We start from the raw sequence: 22183 nt of genomic DNA, 5'->3' as shown, positions 1-22183 counted from the left end.
CACAAGCCCGAAAGAAAAATGACTGTACATGTAAACTGCCAAACCGTTAGTGTTGATACGTTGTAAATCCGTAGAAAGTTTATAAAGATCATGTTGCAGACTGATAATCTCCTACTTCTGGTTATACTATACTTGAATTACAATTTCCCCTTTTGCATTTTTTGTTATTGCTGAATTTGTCTTATATACATGTATAAGACTTATGGACGCATTTGGAAAAAAAACCCTCCCTTCTCCCAAAATGCCCATAAGATGTGACATTTTAGGTAAAGTGAATGGCATTGGTCGGCGTTCATGACGTCATAATGGTATTGAAATTTGCATTGTTACGTCACAATCACTCTTATTAATAACATCTATCGTCAAGGTTATTTTCAAGATGGATCTCTGGCTGAACCCCTCCCGATCAAATGAACCGACCAGTAAATGTGACTTCTGCTACCAGACCGGTGTTCCCGTCAAATCACTCTCGTGCGGAAGCCATTTTTACTGTGGGGTTTGTGAAAAGTTTGCTCCCAAGTTTTACAAGAGAGCCGACTACACATGTAGCCGTTGTCCTGGACCGCGGCGGTCGCAGAGGCAAAGTTTGGACCTCGACTTGAGCCCCACCACGCTCAACGTCCGCCCTGTAAAGAAAAGGCAGGATTTTAAAGAGGTCACGATTGCAGTTGAAGGGGGAAATATTTTAAGTTTTGGCGGTAAGCTCTTAGCGGTCAAATTTCAAATTTTTTGAACGTGATTGATTAAACGTTTTGTGTTACACGTCATCGTAGTTACGTGATGAAGGCGCTCATCTAAATTATTTAAGCAATTATTAATGTTTTAGGGAAGTGTTTGCAAACGCACATACTTTACTTTTTCTTCATGTACCAAAACGCCTCTAGTTGCGTTCATAATTCCATAAACGTAATTGCTCCTATTTAAAACTTTATAATAATAATTAAAACAAATAATGTGGACACAGACCCGGATCCGGATTCTGGTGACGATCTGGAGGGAAACAACGTCCAGTGGGACCACCTTCTGGAGTCGCTGACGTCATCGCAACAAACGCGGGGTAAATCTCCAAAGATGAAAAAGATACCCCAGACGGAGAGCCGGAGTTTTTCAACAGCCAACAAGGTTGATTGTAAAAAATCAGGGGGTGTTGGTGGATCCACAAGGTCCTGTGACGATGTTCTCAAAAAACAGAGCGGCTCACAGCGTAAATCCTCGGGACAGAAACAGAGAGTGGGCCTAGAGGAGCAGGAACGAGGCTCGTCGCCTGTCAAGGGTAAATATCCTTAAAATTTGCGGATTGTATTTTCTAAGTACTATACGGATAGGCTAAAACTAAGTAATTTGTGGTTTGATGAAGTAAAGATCAATAATCAAGATTTTGGAAGAAAATTTGTTGTTATCTGATGCAGTAATAAAAATACAAGTTTTATTTATTTTTGCTAATTTTCGGGGCTTTGTTTCTTCTAAACATCAAACATATATTTGATTGATACACTATTCATAAATTTTCATTTAAATATATCTTCTTTTTTAAACAGGATTCAGGAAAAGAATATCCCCACGTTATGAAGCGACTGTGGCCAGGAAGACGTCCGAGGAAGAGGATGATGGGTACAGTCCCGTCGGGGACGTGGAGGGTCCGGACCTCAGTGACAGCGAGGGGTACCCGAAGGGTTACATCAGCGATGGCGAGGGGTACCAAGGGGGTTCAGAGGACGAGTTCTGGTCGTTTTAAATGTAAAAAAAAAAAAAAGATTAAGTTAATTATTATCAGTAACTTTTGTGAAAAATTAATCACTTATTTTGGATTTGTTTATGAAATTTGAGAGGTGTATTAAATCATTTGAACTGTACAAGTTAATGGTTTAAAGAATTTAGTTTTGGCCGAATTGGGTTCCAAATGTCAGACTGTTATATGTATACTGATAGCAGTTAAAAATAATTTCATTATTTGTAATTCTAAACTCTTTTAGATAGTTTCCTGTGCTTGTAATTCTAAACCTATTATCTCTTTGAAATATTACAATGACATTCAACTTGGCCAGCGACAACCCAAAGGGAGATTACTCAGTCCCAGGGTCTCCCGCATAAAACTGTTCTAACTCGATCTCGACTCTAAATGGCATACACGTCTTGCAGTGTCATGCAGTTGATATACATGTTCTGTCGTCCACAATCGAATAGACTGAATGAATTTTTCAAGAGTGATCGATGTTGTATACATTTCTCTTTTTTTCGATCGCTTCACGGCATCGATCGGCCGACCCGCCCAGTCGCCGCTTCAATCTTCACCTGTATCGAGTCCCTGCTCGTTTTCATCTTTCATGTAAAATGCATTGAAACAAAACGATCGATTTCTCTACGACAAAATAGAACTGATGTTAACTTAAGTGGTAATCTATAAATAATTCATTACTACCCATTGTTCTGCTATCGATTGTCTTCAATGGCATTCTGTAAGGTGTTCGGTGGCTTTCTTCCCCGATTAGTAACCTGGTCAGTACCGATGGGGATACTCGAGCGACAGCAACCCCAGAGAGTTTAAGGAAGACAGTTGTGTTTACTCAATATAGTCTCTTAAGAATACGCAAAACACTTGTCACTTTTGGTACTGTCACCATGGATACATGCGCATCGCAATAGCAGTGGAAGAGCTTCCAGTCAGGTGCTGCTGATACCTGGCCATACGCATGCGCATTACAAGGACATTCATTAGTAATAATTAAGCTGCTGTACTCATTATGATGTTCTGATATAGAAAGAGCAATGCCTTTTAGAGAATGTGAAAATGTCTGTTAAAACGGAAATGATTTTAATGGGCAATGTTGCCAAGAAGAAAGAACTGTGTCGTCGCTCTCTCCAACCTTAGAGTATCGGTTAACTTATAGTATTGGATTTACATTAGCTCTGGATGCCCACGTGAAATAAATATGCCCGGAGCGAGGAGGGGGCTTGTCGCCCCCCAAAATACATTTTTGGAGAACATCATCAGAAGGTCCAATGGCCAACGTAAGTGTTTGAATTTAATTTTGGTGTGTAATGGCGGAATGTGGGGTGTTTTGGGTGACAATTATCATAGTTTTGTTATTTATAATGAAGAATTGAATCCACAAGGAAATATGAGACCCACGGTAACGTCATTACTGTTAATCTGTAAGACTGGTAGATGTTGTGAAGGTATCGCGTTTAGTTTTTGAAAACTAATGATGTCCAAATAGGAGGTTTATGAGATGATACGGTGTTTGTTTACATGTGTTATGGCAAAACATATAGTCACACCCCACCCTGCTGCTATATATCAAAACATATAGTCACACCCCACCCTGCTATATATCAAAACATATAGTCACCCCACCCTGCGATATGACAAAATATAAATATAAACTCCACCCCAACCTCCAAAACACGTAGGGAATAGCGAAATATGAAAGATATTATTGTGTTTGCTCTTTATTAATAAATTAGAAATTAGATCATGGAAAAATAGCGATGACAAGCGGTGAATTATCAAATTACGATCACTCCTGGGAAATCATGGCTCATCCTCCATTAAAACGGGCATTAAAATTGTTTTGACGAGGCATAAAGTTGCCTGATCTATGCGGGGATATGGAACTGTCGCACGATGAGGAGTAGCCACGTTACCCCCAAAGACAATAAAAGACCAGCCACGAGCCGACTAATACCATCCAGATAATTGAACTTTCTATAATATACGGTTAACTGGAATTCTATTGAGACGTGGGGGCCACGAGACCGCGGAGTAGGGAGGCGCTTGGCTGTCTCATTCATTTTATAAGATAAAAAAAAATTTCATGCGACAAATTCAATTTTTATTCACATTAATTATTATCATTTTACTTCTTCTTCTTTTTTTAAATTGAGGGTTTTTTTTAATTTAAAATGATATAGGTATGATTTGGGGGGATTCACAACGCGTATCTTCAAATGATGACTAGCTACATCGTAGTGTCAATAAAAAGATTTCTTTTATCATTACTGTCAGAAAATTAAAATCAGTAAATCAGTCAGAAAAATTGGTAGAATTCATTGAAGGACGAAAAAACACAGGAAAAACTTTGGGTAAATGTATTAAATTAAATGTATTAGTTCTAAAGAACAAGTTTCCATACCTTAAAAAGGAGGGAAGAAATAACCAAAAAGTTACTTCAAATGATCAAATCGTCTAAACAATTTTACAATTAATTAATCTATATGTCTATCGTTTCTTCTATGAATTTTCTTTACAAAAAAAAGAAACACTTTTTTTGCATCATTAATGGTAAATCAGCGGAAAAACTTGTAATTAAAATTAATTAAAGGACGGAGAAAATGACAAACTTAACCTTGAACTATAGTAATATAAAATCAATTAATTAGTCGGTGAGGATCATTAAAAAATATTACATCGTAGTTTCCAATCTCATGCGTATTTTTATGTTGAGAGAAAATTTTACTGAATTGTTGAAAATATGCCTATTAAAATATACGGAATATAGGAACAGTGCCATTAGGTTTTGGAAATTCATAATGAGCAAATAATACTCGGCTACATCCTTAAGATGATTAAAGAGTCGCATTCACGCAATATACAGGCTTGTAAATTATCGGTTATATAGGGATCATTGGTAAGGACGCGAAAGAGAAATGAACTCATCACAGTGAACTTGAACATACTCCCTTCCTTCCACAGACCCAGGAATCCCCCTGTTCTTGCCTCGCTGCAGGCTTCATCCCTTTGCTTCCGGTTCTTATATCTACTTGCGAACAATAAAACAAAGTACATCAATCTAAGTATATGTCATTGAATTGTAATGAATACTTTGATGGAATACTGTATATCAACCCTGTTTACAAACCACAGGACCATTGCTTGCAACTGTCTCGTAATCCCCACAAAAAATAACCATCATGTAACTAGAAATCGTCGTGTAACCACCAAAAGAACCATCAAATATCACTGCCAGTAATTTTCCTCATTTTACCCAAACCCACCCCATCCCCACCCCAACAAAAAACATACCAATAAGATCCCTGGTAGTAACTGTTTTGTACCCACTATGATCAAGTATTGCTACTAGATAGTGTCCTGTAATTCCACCCTCTACCCCACCAGCACCACAAAACACTACCATTGAAGATCATGAAGAGTAATTGCCATGTACCCCACCTCATTCCTAACCCCACCCCTGTCATCAAGGAACATTATCGGTAAATGTCATGTAGCCTCAACAAAAACTACCATCAAGAACTCAAAGGCAATTCGCCCGCAAAACCTCGGCTAAATTGATCAGTTCTTTTGATGGAGTAGCTGGATTTTAATTCTAAAGTTCCTACGGTATTTTTGTGTTTAAGGAAATCCCGATGTGAAAGCAATGTACTCTATATGATGAACTCTGTTACGCTAGTCTGACGCTGGTCGACCAAGATTAATTAATGTCTATGTTATGTACTTTGCATTATTACAAATGGCCAAAGCAACGTCACATGTACAATATTTCTAATGAGATGAGGTTTTTTGGCTCCATGGAAACATTGAATCTGATATATATTAAGTGGCTATGCTTTTACATTCTCAATTTTTTTTCACAAATTTGGTTTGTTCAAGTGTTTCTACTAATCCTAAACTCATGGGTTCAAACACGCATGGATTTCTCACAATTCTTACCTTTTTAAGAATTTTCGAAATGCATTTTATGGTCAGATATCATGCACATCGACAATTCTAAAACAGTGATTATATAGTGAATGTGTATGCACTTTCATTCAAAATGATATTAATACCCTTAAGGAAGTTGAGTGGTCGGCCAATCAAAATAGCTGCAAACTACTTCTTGACCCGTGTTTCCATGTAGAGATTCAGTTCTGTGGCTTCTGCTTCAATCATAGACACATTTAATAAGAGTCTTTTATACTATATAACCACTAACTGATATGAGTAAAAACCCAAAAGACAAAATTTCACATCAGCGCATATAATTTTTATATAATTTTGAAAATCAGACATTTATCAAAATTTTATTCTCATCATGTGGTGGTATTTCTCAATGTTATTCAAATGTTATACAAACTTGCCATTATACATGTGTTTAGATGTAATATGTGAGGATGTAAATTCATAATTGTTTATAGGGGATAATTCAGTCTACATTGTTTATGTATTTACTTCAGATCCAATACCATAACCTGAGAACAAATCTGAGTCTAACTTTAGATTCTGAATATCTTGAATTTTTTATGATATGTTTAAATATCAGTTTTTAAAATTTAATGTTTGAAAGTTTGTAAAACATTTGTATAAAATTGAGAAATACTATAACATAATGTGAATTATTTTTTTTCAGAGATACTAGTAGACACTTTTTAAAAAAAATACGTAAATAATGCATTGAATTGGAAAACTAGCTGGAACTCAGATATTCAAAATATTGACACAATGGTTGACTTTGCAAAGACCCGCGGTAATCTCTATAAAATATAACAAAATAATTGAATACAAATAGAGTATTTTTGCTTCCCTCTTATGAATATTTGTAAACTTTGGATCACAATCAGTCATATTTCCTAAAGAAGTACGATTCTCCATCCACCACTAGACCCAGTACATGTACGATTCTCCATCCACCACTAGACCCAGTACATGTAGGTTCATCAGGTTACGCCCAGATAGCCATTGATGCACAGGTGGTGCATTAAATTACAAATACTTCTCGTCTGATCAGGCAAAAGTTAATATGATAAAATTCTCAACAATAAAGTTTTTATTTTCCCTGACAATATAATAAAAGAGGTTCTAATTCAATGCCAGACTTCCATTCATTAGTGATATTTTAGATACTGACCAGTTCGGACGCTGACAATTAGAGACCACCGTCCTGGCTAGATTTCCTATTTATATTTCTTATGAAGATCAGAAATGCGATTCGAACGCTCGACAACAATTGATAAGAAATATGTATGTATCATTGTATTTTGTCCATGATAATTCTTTGTAAAAGCAATTATAATGGTATGACAAGATGTACTACTAATTCTCAAGTGCCAGGAACATACGTAAGTTGGGCTATAAACATTAGCTCCTGGACATACTAATCATGAGATTTTGACGGACAAAGAGATCTACTATGGATACTAATATAGATGTAATATCAAAGTTTTGTCATTCAAAGAACCCAAAACTATTTATAACAATATTTTTATTGATAGTTTTGAATTCTTTGAATTTCGAAACTTAGGTAAAACATAAACTTTAAACAATCGTTATACAATATCTTACAAAGACCTAATACTGTACACAGCATTGCAATTCTAAAATTTGGGATCAGAAAGACCTTACACGACATTGCACTACTGTAATTTGGGATCGGAAAGACCTAATAACTGTACACGGCATTGCACTGCTGTAATTTGGGATCGGAAAGACCTAATAACTGTACACGGCATTGCACTACTGTAATTTGGGATCGGCAAGACCTAATGACTGTACACGACATTGCACTGCTGTAATTTGGGATCGGAAAGACCTAATAATTGTACACGGCATTACACATCTGTAAGAAGATGGGGGAATAAGATGGCGCAACTGCCTATTCGGTTTAGTTGCAAATTTAACATTTTTTCAATTAAATATATTTGATATGTTGTAGTATAAGTTTACGAAAGGGTAATTTCTAACTTTATTCAGTTTGAAATACATGTATTTCAAAAAACGATAAGAAAAAAATAATAAATCCTAAAGTTTTAGTTGTATCGAGCCCACAACCTAAAAACCCATGTTCTATAATGTTACCAAATGCGTGGTGCTCTAACCACTGAGCCATTTCATTCACAACAAAGTGCGTTGTTTAAATGCTATATGAGATATTGGCCACGAATTTACAACCTTGTAATATTTTTCTAAAAAGTTCAATTGTTGGACTACAAAATGACATTTTTAAAGTATAGTGGGTCATCTCTCCACATTTTTGTTGATTAAAATCGGTTTAAATTCCACTAAACCACATTTAGATTATGACAAAAATATGGAGTTCAGACCCACTCTATAAAAGAAAAGGCATTGAAGTTATAAAAATGACACTATTTTGAGGTTTGACACGCATACGCCAGTTTAAATCAACCTATTACAAGTATTTAAAATATTACAGGGTTACAAACCGATGTTACGTTAAATATACACTGTTTTTAATCATTTGTTAAAAATATTATGATATTTTAATTTTGCAGTGTCTTATCATTCCTCATATGGGCATTTTACACGCCTTATTCACCCATCTCAAATTTGGGATCGGATGGACCTAATAATGTACACGGCATTGCATGACTGTAATTTGGGATCGTATAGACTAATAATTGTACACGACATTGTATGACTGTATATGGGATCGGATTGACCTATTAATGTACACGGCATTACACGACTTTAATTTGGGTACTAATTATTGTACACGACATTACATGACTGTATATGGGATCGGATTGACCTAATAATGTACACGGCATTACACGACTTTAATTTGGGATCGGATAGACCGAATTATTGTACACGACATTGCATGACTGTATATGGGATTGGATGGACCTAATGGCTGTACACGGCATGTACACCGGATGGACCTATATAATAACTATACACGACATTGCACTACTGTAATTTTTGATCTGATATACCATTTAACTGTACACGGCATTGCACTACTGTAATTTTTGATCTGATATACCATATAACTGTGCACGGCATTGCATGACTGTAATTTTTGATCTGATTGACCTTATAACTGTGCACGGCATTGCAATACTGTAATTTGGGATCGGATGAACTAATTGTTGTACACGGCATTGCATGAATATAATTTGGGATAAAATGGGCATGGTTGTTGTACGCGACATCATAAGATCGTAATGTGAGGGTCATAAGGACCAGGAAATAGGTTTGTTTGACCTGTTTAAGACAAAAGTCACATCCATTTCGGGGTAGCGCCATTCAAGGCAATGACATTGAATTTTTACAACTAATTGCACATGGCGAAGGAACCATTGCAACCGTTTTGTATTTCTTGTCGACTTACGGCATATGTCCCGTTAGAAAGGGGAATAACTCTTGGGATAATCTATTGTTCCTTCGGCACGACACCCATTTAATAATTTCTGACAATTTTGTCATCACAAACAAGACTTCTTGAAATTGTGTTCTATTTGACTATTCAGTATGTTTACAGAACAAGATGGCGGCGCCATCAATTGGTTGCGGGCTGAATCGAACTTCACCACACCAGACTACCACACACAAAGTTAAGGAAGTAAAACGTCTCGAATACAGAGCAGTGACCTCTCAAGGATATGTCAACCACGTGGAAATGGCCTTGTCTCCGATTACAACTCCTAATCATTAACCCTTTCGCTCCGTTGGTTTTAATCAAACATCAATTAATTACATCTTATAAAATGGAACAGCATATTAAGACCCGCATGAAATAAGGCAAACAAGATACGATAACACTTGTACATAAATCGTTACCAAGGGTGTCACGGTGTCCAGTAGATGAGAGGGGGTGGGGAGTATTTCTCGGTCATACAAGGAGGGCTGCTGTGGGATACAAATCCTCCCCTGCACCATCACCAACCCCCAAAGGTCTTGGACGACACCATCAGTTTAAGAGCTTACTTTGCATGACCCTCCCTACAGTAATACTAGTATATCTCGTGACAGGTTATCCTTTCAATGGATAACGGAGTCTTAACAAATTTATACCATGCTTATTTTGTCTTCTTTGTCATGAAAGCAGTGAATCGGATTTAAGCGAAAGTCTGCCATATGAAAGCCAGGGATATTCTGTGGGGAGATTCATTTTCCCTCTCTGGTTCAGTAGTACATGTACTTAACACGTACATGCTGGTCAACGGGGGGTGGTTAGTGTCTGGAGTTTTTATATATGAGAAAAAAAATTATGTTATCTTTTTTCCTATCTTGCTTTCTAGAAGGATACCTCAGTTATAAGTCGACATAATATCGTGTAAAACCCCTAGATGAGAAGGTCATCAAATTATTAAGATCAAAACGCGGTCATATTGTTTCTAGCACAGGATGGAGTGTTCTTGAGTTTTCACTGGAAACTTCATTGTGGGCAGTCTTAAAGTAATCACTCTTATTACAAAGTTGTTAAGGTTAAAGAGGCAGGATGGTCAGTGTCTGGATTAAAATAACCAATAGACCTCCCTAAAATCTTAAGATTAACCAACCGATCTCCCTAAAATCTTAACAGATTAACCAATCGATCTCCCTAAAATCTTAACAAATTAACCAACCGATCTCCCTAAAATCTTAACAAATTAACCAACCGATCTCCCTAAAATCTTAAGATATGAATTGTTTAACTATAAATAATTATTTGGTAAAGAAAAGGTCCATACATTTTTCCTTTAAAATTTGGGTATTTTTGCATAGTTTTGTATAGAGCTCTTCTTCTAAAGAAGATCAATACAGTCTAAAATGGCCACGACCATCGAGCCCTCGAGCGTAACAATGTGTTTTGTCCATGATTCTCTATAATATTTTAAGAAAGGCTTTTATCTTTATCATTTGTTAGCAGTCATTGTGAAAAACCCCCTTAAAACAAAATTGAAAGGGTTTGAATGTGTCAGTACCAGTGTTTCATGCCTATGATTCTCTTATTATATATTTAGAAAAGCTTTTATCTGCAACTTTTGTCAAGCAGCTTGCATTTCAATAACGATGAAAGTATTCGTAAAGTTTGCCTATATTTAATTCATGTCCGTGTTTCGAAATACAATAATCATCTTACTGTATTACCGAGTTTCGTTTAGTAAAAGAAAACCTGTTACATCAACGAACTTGAAATAATAAATTATGCACTTCTGGATAAATAGTGACATTAAAATTTCACCAATCTGCATAGAATTTCCTATGTTTATTGGGCTATGTTATGACTACAGAACATTTCTCAATAGTGATGACGTCACATCATGAATATCATCAAATCAATATGATTGAACGGAACGGCATAGAGAAGCGAACCTGGCGGGCTCTGATAGAAATTGTTATGTATCTATTACATCTACTCGTCATTCCAGCTGCCAGCCTCCATGAAAGACCTCGCGCGTAATATTTTTGCAAACAGTTCAATGATTGGTTACTTGCGAACAAAAATTAATTGGAATATTGTAATGGTTTCAACTGTCGTTCTCAATATGAAGATTTTGATCGAAAGCTTGGCCCATACAGTTTTATATTACAACATAATCATTAAAACACTGGTTGATCGTGGCAAAATCATTGTATATAATTGTATTTTTAATTTTTTTACTACTGTGTATTATTAAAATCATGAACAATTATTCAGCTATTCCCTGAAAAAATTATGGTGCAGCAGCAATTAATTAAAAGTCAGTTTCGGAGCACGTGTAACGACAAGTGTCGCTTGTAATTTTCTATCGGGAGGCTGTTTGGTCCACAAATTGCCCATCAGATCTACCTTGTAGTTTTAGATATGATTTTTAAACCATATACTATTATTTTGTAAAGAAACATTCCATCTATTCTAACTCAAAGATTTGAATGTTTTCCTCTATCTTTATACACAAAGCTCTTCTCTCCGGAAAATTAATAGAGTCTAAAAAAGTGACTGCGACCATCCGCTCTCTTAAGGTGGAATAACACATCATCACAAAATGGCTGACCTCTAATCGAAACACCTTTTTGTTCTATTAAAACGATTTTATGACTGAAATATGTAAGTTACACCAAAGCCGAGTGGATAAAGTGTCGGACTTGTGATCTGTACATCCCGAGTTCGAATTCCGCAGCGGCTTTTGTTGTTACTTACTGGAATAATTATTTCAGATATTCACTTTTTATCCCCAAACTGCAAATTTTTCGCTTATTTGACATTTGTACAGTTTATTTATCATTATATCCTTCATTATCAAAAAATTTCCTGTTAATTTGAGTGACTTTTTCCAGGTGTGTTACTGTAAATTCCTTATATTACGCGAGTACTTAATTCCGCGATCCCGCTGGATTGTATCAAATCGCGAGAATAAAAAATCACGAACCTTGAACTGTTCTCCTTTTATCTTATAGTTTTCAACTCTCAGAAAATAATGGCGAGATTTTAAAATCCGTGAAGGATGCTTCTAGCGATTTTACGCGGATATTAATTCCTCGCGTTTAATTAGGAATTTACAGTATTCCACCTTAATTGACATATGTACAGTTTCCTTATCATTATATCTTTTATAATCAAGTAATTTACTGCATGTTAATTTGAGCGACTTTTTCCAGGTGTTATATTCCACCTTAAAAGTTATATAGGCCATGTTTTTTTTGTATATTTTAAGTACCTGAATTAAATGAGAGATGATGTAGGTCATGGTTAAAGCAATATGTTATGTACAGTACATAAATTATAGGATGCGCTGAGGAAAAGCGAGAATGGTGTTTCTTACTATAATAGAAAGGAAAAGGTCTTTTGTAATAAACTTGCGTCAGTAAATGGAAAACTCAATAAATAATGCGACTATTCAAGGTCCAACGACAAGTTCGTGATTGATAAAAAAAGTCTCCAACGTGAAATTTTAAATAAAAAGAGTAGGTAGTTAAAGTGCTACGAACTACTAGATTGACAGAAACCTGTTGTGAATGGTCTCAGAAGCGCAGGTGTTTGTCTCCATAAACAGGAAGTGACGAAACTCCATGGCTATAGTCCAGCGACCAAATTCTGTGTACATTTTGTTCGCTAGGGATCATTATATGAGACTAAAGAGATGGACGATTTTGTCGTAAGTTCTTCAGTAAAAAACAGCCCTGATTATTAAAAGACAAAACCTTCCTACAAATGGAAGGAACAGAAAACAGAGATATGTAGAAAACAGACAGACAAACATTCAGAACAGGCATTTGACATTATATTTTTTCTCGTAATAATAAAATACGTGTACACCCCCAGGTATTTAATAATACGCAATGTGTATTATTAGGTAGAGAGTTTATTGCTTTGTTATGAGAAAAAATATATATAACGCCTGGTGCCTGCGTCCGAACAGAAAACATTTGTATTTGTAGAAAACAGAAATATAGACATTCGCTGTCTCTCTGAAACTAATGATACTTCACTCCCTTCCACCATTGCCCCATACGTGCACTGTCTGTAGTTGACCTGTATATAAACTCTCGGATATTCTTGACTCATTCTAGAAGTTTACGATGATTAAAATGATTAACATTTACTGTCAGTACTCACATTCAGAGAAAAAGATATATTAACAAAACTTTAAACAGTAATCTGTAACAATGCTATCATGTTGAGTGAAAAATCGAACTTGAAATCTAGCCAAAGTATTGCAGTAATTATCCTTTTCTCGTAAAGGGAAAATAACACAACAATTTGCAGATTCTATTTATAGTAATTGTGATACTCAACCTTTTAATCAAGTGTTCGATATAATGACTATAGAACCGCTAGGTGTCGCACTAGGCCCACCGTGTCAATACTTTTCCTAGTTCTCGCATATCTGGTAGAAATACCAAAGTACTTGCCACTTTTGTCCAAATTTTTAGATGCTAATTATTTATCACCTAAATTTTTAATTAGAACCACGAAATAAATATGTATCCAGCGACTGAATGAATTCTGATTCCATGACAACGAAAAGGTCTACGATCTGTATAATCATACGTCTTATTTTTTTTTTAAAACAATCTTTTATTATATGTAAAATATTACATAGCAGCAATCTTCCTAGTTTAGCCTTCTCCACTCATACGACTTGTGGAAAAGTGCACGGTACTGTGTAAAAATTATGATCTAGTATTTTAATGCAACCCATCCGCATCTACGATGTCACGTTGTTTAAATAAGTGGTCATGTGATTTTGGAAAAATATGATTTATTCGGCACAATCAGTGTCTAGCCACAGGGTCGTAATCTATTAATATAAGACAATGATAGAGAAATTATGACCGTAATCAACAATTATCCTTTTTGATTTTATTGGGAAACCACAAGTTTGGCCCTGGGGAGGTATTTTGGGATTTGCAGATTAAACTGTAAGGCTGAAGGTTCCGTTGTCGATCTATTTGATTACAAATGTAGTACGCTGTGGCTTTGGTATGGCTTTGTTATCACGCTGGATTTATTGTATGTACACCTTGACTTGTGTTTGAAGAGTTAAGAAATCACTATATATTTCCCCCCTTTTTAACTACATGTATAATGTTACTCATTTAACTGTAGGCGCTTCCGGTAAATTGGTAAATGGAAGGATTATACACTTTTACTGTAAGTTTTTATAGTTTTGGGGTACAAGTTTCTTTGGCTTATCTAGATGAGGAATGGTGAGCCATACAACACTTGAAACAGTTGATGTTATCATGTGATTGCTCCAGTATGCAGCGTATATCATCAATGTATAAAAAAAAGATTGACATATAACTCTCAAATGACATCAAAATGGTTTAATGAAATATTTTGTTGTGTGTCTACAGAAACTTCGCAGAACCATAAGCCAAAAATCATGAGTGATCCTATTATATTCATTAAATATATGTAATTATTTTACATGATAAAGAACTCAATATGTGTCTATATAGCTTCAAAAGTTCAAATCAGAGTTTTGTTTATACGACAATTCTTTTTAATAATGAGAGAGAGAGAGAGAGAGAGAGAGAGAGAGAGAGAGAGAGAGAGAGAGAGAGAGAGGTGTTGGTCTTATAATGGCATCATCAAATATTAATTTTCAATTCCCCACATTTGCATGTTTCGGCCCACTGAGGACTAATAAGGGAAATCTCTCGCTTGTCTCCAATCGTGCTAATGAATAAGTGTATGTTTCGGATTTTTTATAATGTTCAGTTTCTATTTCAAACGCAGGTCTGCGTGCACTGTTTTGTGCAATAAGAAACTTTACAATCCAATAAACAAATTACGGTCACTGTTAACTCCCTTTAATTTCACAGAGATATATGGAAATCGCAATGTTTAGACAATCTAAACTTTCTGAAAAAGAATAGCTATGATGTATAACATGTTATACCAGTTCCAATCATTTTTTTTTAAATAATATAGATCGATTGAATATCAAAGCTAAAAGGTCGGGTTTTATCCCCTTTATTAGATGATAGTTTATTAGGATATTATTTTTAAAAAATTTCTTGTGACTCTGATGTTTAATTTAGCGACCGCCCATACAGCTTAAATTATCTGTTGCCGAACTGCACTGAATTTAAGTGAAAATTCCATGTAATGCAAAACATTTGCAAAAAAAAACATTTTGCAATAGCACATATCATGCTGACTCAATCGGTGTTATATATAAAATAGACAAGATTTATACATCGACCCAGGTACCCGCGAACCAAGCTGTTAAGAGGGCTGGTTGTGGCCATTTTTAGACTATGTCTATCTCCTTTAAAAGGAGAGCTTTGTATAATAATATTAAAAAACTAGACACGATCTCGTTGCGAGCAACGAGGAGGTCTTCCGTCCGATTTTTTAGAAGGAAATATGACATCATCGACTTTGAATTTCGACAACAAAACATGATAAGGTAAAAAAGAGTGAAGTACTAATGCTTTTTTGTACCGCTTTTTATAAGTTCTCTTACATTGCTTTACTAATTACTAGCATTTTTTCCAATTCCAATTAAGATAAAAAAGATTAAACTTCTTTACCTCTGGTCCCTAAAAACCCTAATTGGGTAACACAAGAGAAAATCGTTATATTGTTAGTATATGACGTATTATACCTAATCTATCTTTAATAACCTTTCACAAAATGGCTCTCTTGAAAGGGCTACAGATAAACGATTTTAGAGCCCTTTGATCCGCTAATTTAAGGGACCAGACCCTTTTTCTTGATATTAAATGAAAGGACATTTAAATCTTAACACATTTTGTCAACAAATGTTCAAAAATTCGTTACCGTTTTGGAGATATATGAGAAAGGAGGTTTTAGGGGCCGATCCCATTTCTCCTTAAAGGGGCCCTTTACCGAAATTTTAAAGGTTACATATTGTTAAGAACATCATTCTGAACAACTATTCTTCTGTACTGCATTTTAAAATATTTTTCCTTTCTGAGATATGGGTGTCCAAAATTTTGGAATTTTGGTCCCTAAAAACACTTAATTACGTAACACATGAAAAAATCATTACATTGCTTGGATATATTATAACTGTGGGATAAACATATTTGCTTCTATAACCTTTCACAAAATATCTCTCAGTAAAAAGTTATCATTAAAAGACTTTAGGCCCCCTCAGCCCCTTATTTAAAGGGCCAGTCTCTTTTTCAAGATTTCAAATAAAAACTCTAATCAATTAAAACATTTTTTGTTCAATAAGTAATTACAAATTTTGTACCATTCTTGAGAGGGTCGTTTTAGAAGCCGACCCTTAACTCCCTTAAAGGACCACATAACAAAGAAATAATGGTTGATTATTGTTAAGCTCAATATTTTGAGCATCTTTTGTTCAATATTGCTTTTCAAAATTTTCCTCCATTTTGAGATATTGAGCATCAAAGTTTTGGACTTCTGGCCCCTTAGAATCCCTAATTACGTAACATAGGAGGAAATGATTACCATGTATATGTGGATAACGTTAGAATGAACATAATTGCTTCTATAACGTATCACAAAATATTTCACAGTAAAAAGTTATCATTAAAAGACTTAAGAGCCCCCTCAGCCCCTTATTTGAAGGGCCAGCCCCTTTTTCATGATTTTAAATGAAAGCTCTAATCAATTCAAACACATTTTGTTCAACATGTGTTTACAAATTTTGTACCGTTCTCTAGATATTTTGAGAGGGTCGTTTTAGGGGCCGACCCTGTAACTCCTATTAGGGACCGCATAACAAAGAAATAATGGTTGATTATTGTTAAGCTCAATATTTTGAGCATCTTTTGTTCAATATTGCTTTTCAAAATTTTCCTCCATTTTGAGATATTGAGCATCAAAGTTTTGGACTTCTGGCCCCTTAGAATCCCTAATTACGTAACATAGGAGGAAATGATTACCATGTATATGTGGATAACGTTAGAATGAACATAATTGCTTCTATAACGTATCACAAAATATTTCACGGTAACAAGTTATCATTAAAAGACTTTAGAGCCCCCTCAGCCCCTTATTTGAAGGGCCAGCCCCTTTTTCATGATTTTAAATGAAAGCTCTAATCAATTCAAACACATTTTGTTCAACATGTGTTTACAAATTTTGTACCGTTCTCTAGATATTTTGAGAGGGTCGTTTTAGGGGCCGACCCTGTAACTCCTATTAGGGACCGCATAACAAAGAAATAATGGTTAATTATTGTTAAGCTTAATATTTTGAGCATCTTTTGTTCAATATTGCTTTTTAAAATTTCCCTCCATTTTGAGATATTTAGCATGAAAGTTTTGGACTTTTGGCCCCTTAAAATCCCTAATTACGTAACATAGGAGTAAATAATTGCCATGTGTAGGTGGATAACGTTAGAATGAACATAATTGGTTCTATAACGTATCACAAAATATTTCACGGTAACAAGTTATCATTTAAAGACTTTAGAGCCCCCTCAGCCCCTTATTTGAAGGGCCAGCCCCTTTTTGTTGATGTCACATCAATGCTCTTGACTTTATAAAGATTTTTTGTTCTACATGTTATAACAAAATACTATCGAGGAAAGAGATATTGAAAGAAGACCACGAAAAATCACGACGCTTTTTTAACTGTAATTTTCGAGCTCGGGCGAGCTTCAGCACTTTTGGTCACAGGAAAATATATATACCACATGTCAGATCTACAACCTTTTGTCTACAATCCCTGAAATTTTGAACTCAATATCTTAAATCGTTTAGGAGTTTACCCCTGGACAAGCCGACCCTCTGAAAATCGTTAAATTGTGAATAACTCAAAACCGGAAGTGACGTCATCATTAAAAAAAATTTCCAATAAGGTTCAGATCATTATCTATCAGACCTGAAAGTTTCATGTAAATCGGTCGGGTAGATTCAGAGAAATCGCGTACACAAAATTGGTTGGAAAAAAAAAGAAAAATAATAATAATAGGGAAAAAGAAACCGAACGAAAACAATAAGGTCTTCCGTTGGAAAACGGAAGACCTTAAATATAAAAACTTTAACGCTCAAAGATAATGATGTATTCTTTATAATTACTCATTGGAAGTTTATGACTTAAGTAGTCTTATCTTAAAATTGTAAGATATATATGATGGTTAGTTTGTGGACCATCCAGCTTCCTAACAGCAATATGAGCTGTATTTTTTTGAATTTTATTTTGCTGCAAAACCCTGCTAGTGAGATAAGTCTGCATATAACTTAAACGTTTGTGATAAATAAATTGTAAAAAAAAAAATCATTAATTTTTGTCAAAGGAAATATTTCTCTTCTAAGGAATATATAGCAAATCAATTTTTGTACAGGATGACAATATTTCAATTTTGCTCCAAATAAGGCTTTTTAACGGCCTTTTCCACAAAAATATGGCTAACAGAAATTTAAAAACCGTAATATTTTTGTCATTTTAATAGAGAAGAACATTTTAGTGAAAAAAATCAACATGAAAAATGCAGCTCATATCTATACTACTATATTAAAATAATAGACTCGAATTTTTAGTCTTTAATACCGAGAAATCGGAAGAATACTGTCTTTTGTTTTATATATTTTAAACATCTTTGGTACTTGAAGATTACCAATTTGTTTTTATTTTTTCTCAGTTAAGCTTCGCTAATTAATAATCAACGAAAATTCCTCAAAAAATCCCGGAAATCACCTGGATATTTTTGGATTTTACAATCTTGCACTTGCGCAATACATTCACACTAACGGGATCTTTAGTTTATATTTGTTTCCACAATATCACATCTGCCTGAATAAACTCAGAAATGATAATACAAATACGGGTAAATTTTCATTGGACTTTCGCTATATATTTTGTTCATATAAATTAATGATTTCTTATGAGAGAAAGTATACATTTCAACTAAGCACTTACTTTCATCTTCGTGATGACAAAAAATATTTGATTACATGCAAAAATGTTACATTATTCACATTGTTAGGAGAGTGAAGATAGAATATGTTTTATCGTAAAAATGAATAATGTCCTACAGACCCAGTTTTACAAAGAATATACGATTACGTTGGTGAAAAGGTGTTGAGTTCTTCCATTCTATGGATTAAAATTTTTAGTTGAAAGGTATTTGCAGTCTCAAAAAGGTTTGTTGTGATGTATTTGACTGTTATTTTCAAGGCAACATTATATAAATAGTGCCTGTTTGGGAGGGTAACAGTTGAAATTGACACCCCGAGAAAACCATTGTCAACCGACGCGAAGCGGAGGTTGACAATGGTTTTCGAGGGGTGTCAATTTCAACTGTTATCCTCCCAAACAGGCACTATTTATTTTGTTATACTGAATGTCTTTTTTAAAATTTTTAAGAAAATTTTACTGCTTTTATATAGGAATAACGTGAATTCTACAGCGAACCGTACGCGCATAATTTTCGCGCATGTAACATTTTTTAATGTTACCCGTTGCCAAGTGCGTTGCTACCGCTGAGGGTAATAGTAAATATTATTAACTGCGTCTTAACCAATCAGATTTCAGTATTTAACATGAAAGTATAACAACATTCATTAACTTTCTCCAAAATCGTTCCAGAGCGATTCTGCAATTTTCTGCTACTTTACGGGTATAAGTAAGGGAGGGGCTTTTCCCGAGACACAGTTAGGTTATTCAAACTAAGGAAAGTGTAGTGAAATTAATAGCATTATTGTAGGCTTATAGCTTTGTTATGTAAATGTCAATAATAAGGTGTATCGATGTACCTATTTCTAAATGTTCGATATGCAATGTCAACCCGTGCACGCACGGGTCAAAGTCTAGTTGCTTTAATTTATGCAGGGCAGGAAAGCCGAGGTGTGATTTTAATAGAATCGGGCTCATTCACTTGCCACAGAATCCTTGGCTTGTATCACAGGGACTGTCGATAGAAGCTGGATATACATAGCTTTCTGTGCTTGCTCAACCAAGTGTTTTTTTGCTTTACAAAAAGATCCACTTCTGGAAAATACAGTACCCAAATATTTGAATTAAGGAATATAAGTATGCGACTTTAGAAGATTCATACGTTCGTTATGATTTTTTTTCTATAAATAATTATCATATATCATATTATAATTATCGTATTATAAGTTTTAATGTCTTAAAGTATGAACTTTATATATCTTCATTACATCCAAGTCTAAACCTACACCGCGACCCTTGGATCAATTCATAACTGTGTGACCTCTTTGAACCGGTATTAACTAATCTTCTAAGATCCCCCGGAAACTTGAGGGCCTCAGGGGCAGCCTCTTTCTCCACCCCTACCACTGAACGCTCGTTAGCCAAATCTGTTTATTTTCATTGATTGACCTGGGTCGAGTTTTTGAGATTTCAAATACCGACTTATACATATATACACATTGTATATATTGATACAAGATCGGGATGGCTCTTTTCTTCTGGGCGAGATCCCACGAGATCTCATCGATCTTTGATACACTGTCGTCTGCTTTGTTTGTTAGTTTATTCCTTCTAATGTTTTCGGCAAATTTGGAATTATAGTCTTGGATTGTCTTAATTTAATCTTTTCTGAAAACCTGTTTATATAGGAAAAGATTGTTTAAATATCGTTTGTTAAAAATACAGGAACTGACGTCATCACGGTATCGTCTGATTGAAGTAATGATATATGTTCCCTGCAATTAAGAGCATTATTATTGATAATCATTTAATTGATTTTTATTGTGTTCCGCAGGTAAACAAATTTTCTTTCGATTGGCACAAACAACTTCCATAAGACTGCTTTGGGTATAACTGAACATGTTCATGAGATTGCAAAATAATGTGTGAGGACTCGTTCTTTTTATATACCATTTACTTATATGTCTTAGATGATATGTCCATGTTAATGAAGACGTTATACTAGTAATTACTTCTCATTTAGAAATAACTCATGGACATGTTAAATGAATAATTTTGATACAGCTATGATAAGTTATTGGTGGGTGATTAGAAATTTACAATATAAGCATATACGCATAGGTGCCGGTAGAAAAAATATTGAAGACCCTGGTACATAGAAAACCAAATGTGTCCTGGTCTATTAGGAAAATCATTCCTAATAGTGCATTTCGTTATACTTAGTTAACTTCTGTCTTTGTTTTGCATCCCTTCCTTCAAATTGATAAAGACAAGAGTTTTCTGGTGAGTGTAAGATTCCTTTTTCTGACCAACTTTGCTTTAATATTTCTCTTTTCATCTTTTACAATCAAATTCTACACTGTAATACGTAGAACTGGTTCGGATTCGCCGGTCTAATCTCCCATTTGATTCCCAATAAACACCTAGGCAAGTTTTTGGTGCACGAAGCTCCTCGACTTGTGAATTATTAATCATAAGATAATAGTTGACATTGTAGATATAATCTTCTTCCACACAGCGGCAATGTCCCTCGGTGCATTGCTACCGACAGATGGCGTGTTAAGAATCCCGTCTCCATCGTGACCATCACACATTGATACTAAGTCGGTTGTATTAGATTTTTTACCTTTGATCCGAATATGAAATATACGTATATGGCGAAACATAACTGTCATGATTATCATGCAAAATCTACTTAAATAAATCATGTGTATTTGTAACTAAGTATGAAATTTTATCATAGATATTTTTTCGTCCATATATGATAGATTGTTATGTGAGAGAAATTATTCTAATTTAAATAAACGTGGAAATCCTTTATTTAATGTGTGTAAATCTTTTATACCCTCGCCATTAAATGTTCCCCAAAACTCATTAAAAGGTTATGAAAAAATTTAAATACAAATGTACGTTTTCTGTGGTCACAGCATTACACTAACCGCAATTGCTTTGCTTGCTTATTAGCCAACATATTTTTAACACTATATTCAATTAAAAACAATCAATCCTATTCATTGCTTAATAGACTAAAATTTCTCATTGATTTCTGAACTAAAGATGCGTAAAAAAGTCACATTTCTAATTATGAACACAGCGATACTAAAATGATGACCTTTATCTAATACCAGAGAAGTTTACCCGTGCATCCCTCATAATTCGATTATATTTCAGATCTGTTGCGAACAAAATTGACC

At 34.8% G+C, this 22183-nt stretch overlaps 2 protein-coding genes across 2 annotated transcripts in view; both read left to right on the top strand.

Moving 5' to 3' along the window:
* The first annotated feature begins 338 nt into the window (after positions 1-338).
* On the top strand, positions 339-1856 carry LOC105328024 (uncharacterized). The gene is made up of 3 exons (XM_011428741.4): positions 339-698; positions 965-1273; positions 1539-1856. Exons 1-3 carry the CDS (start codon positions 380-382, stop codon positions 1733-1735), a joined length of 825 nt encoding a protein of 274 aa, XP_011427043.3. The 5' UTR covers positions 339-379; the 3' UTR covers positions 1736-1856.
* A 569-nt stretch (positions 1857-2425) lies between these two features.
* The window catches only part of LOC105328025 (potassium voltage-gated channel subfamily H member 1), a 33191-nt gene continuing 13433 nt past the window's right edge, over positions 2426-22183 (top strand). Inside the window, exon 1 of the mRNA XM_011428742.4 lies at positions 2426-3009. Within this exon, the coding sequence (XP_011427044.3) occupies positions 2931-3009 (79 nt within the window). The 5' untranslated portion in view covers positions 2426-2930. The remainder of the gene's footprint in view (positions 3010-22183) is intronic.

Source organism: Magallana gigas, chromosome 6 (assembly GCF_963853765.1).
Source record: "Magallana gigas chromosome 6, xbMagGiga1.1, whole genome shotgun sequence".
Taxonomy (NCBI): Eukaryota; Metazoa; Mollusca; class Bivalvia; order Ostreida; family Ostreidae; genus Magallana; species Magallana gigas.
Note: the sequence above shows the minus strand (reverse complement) of the source record. Positions and strands in the feature narration are given on the sequence as shown.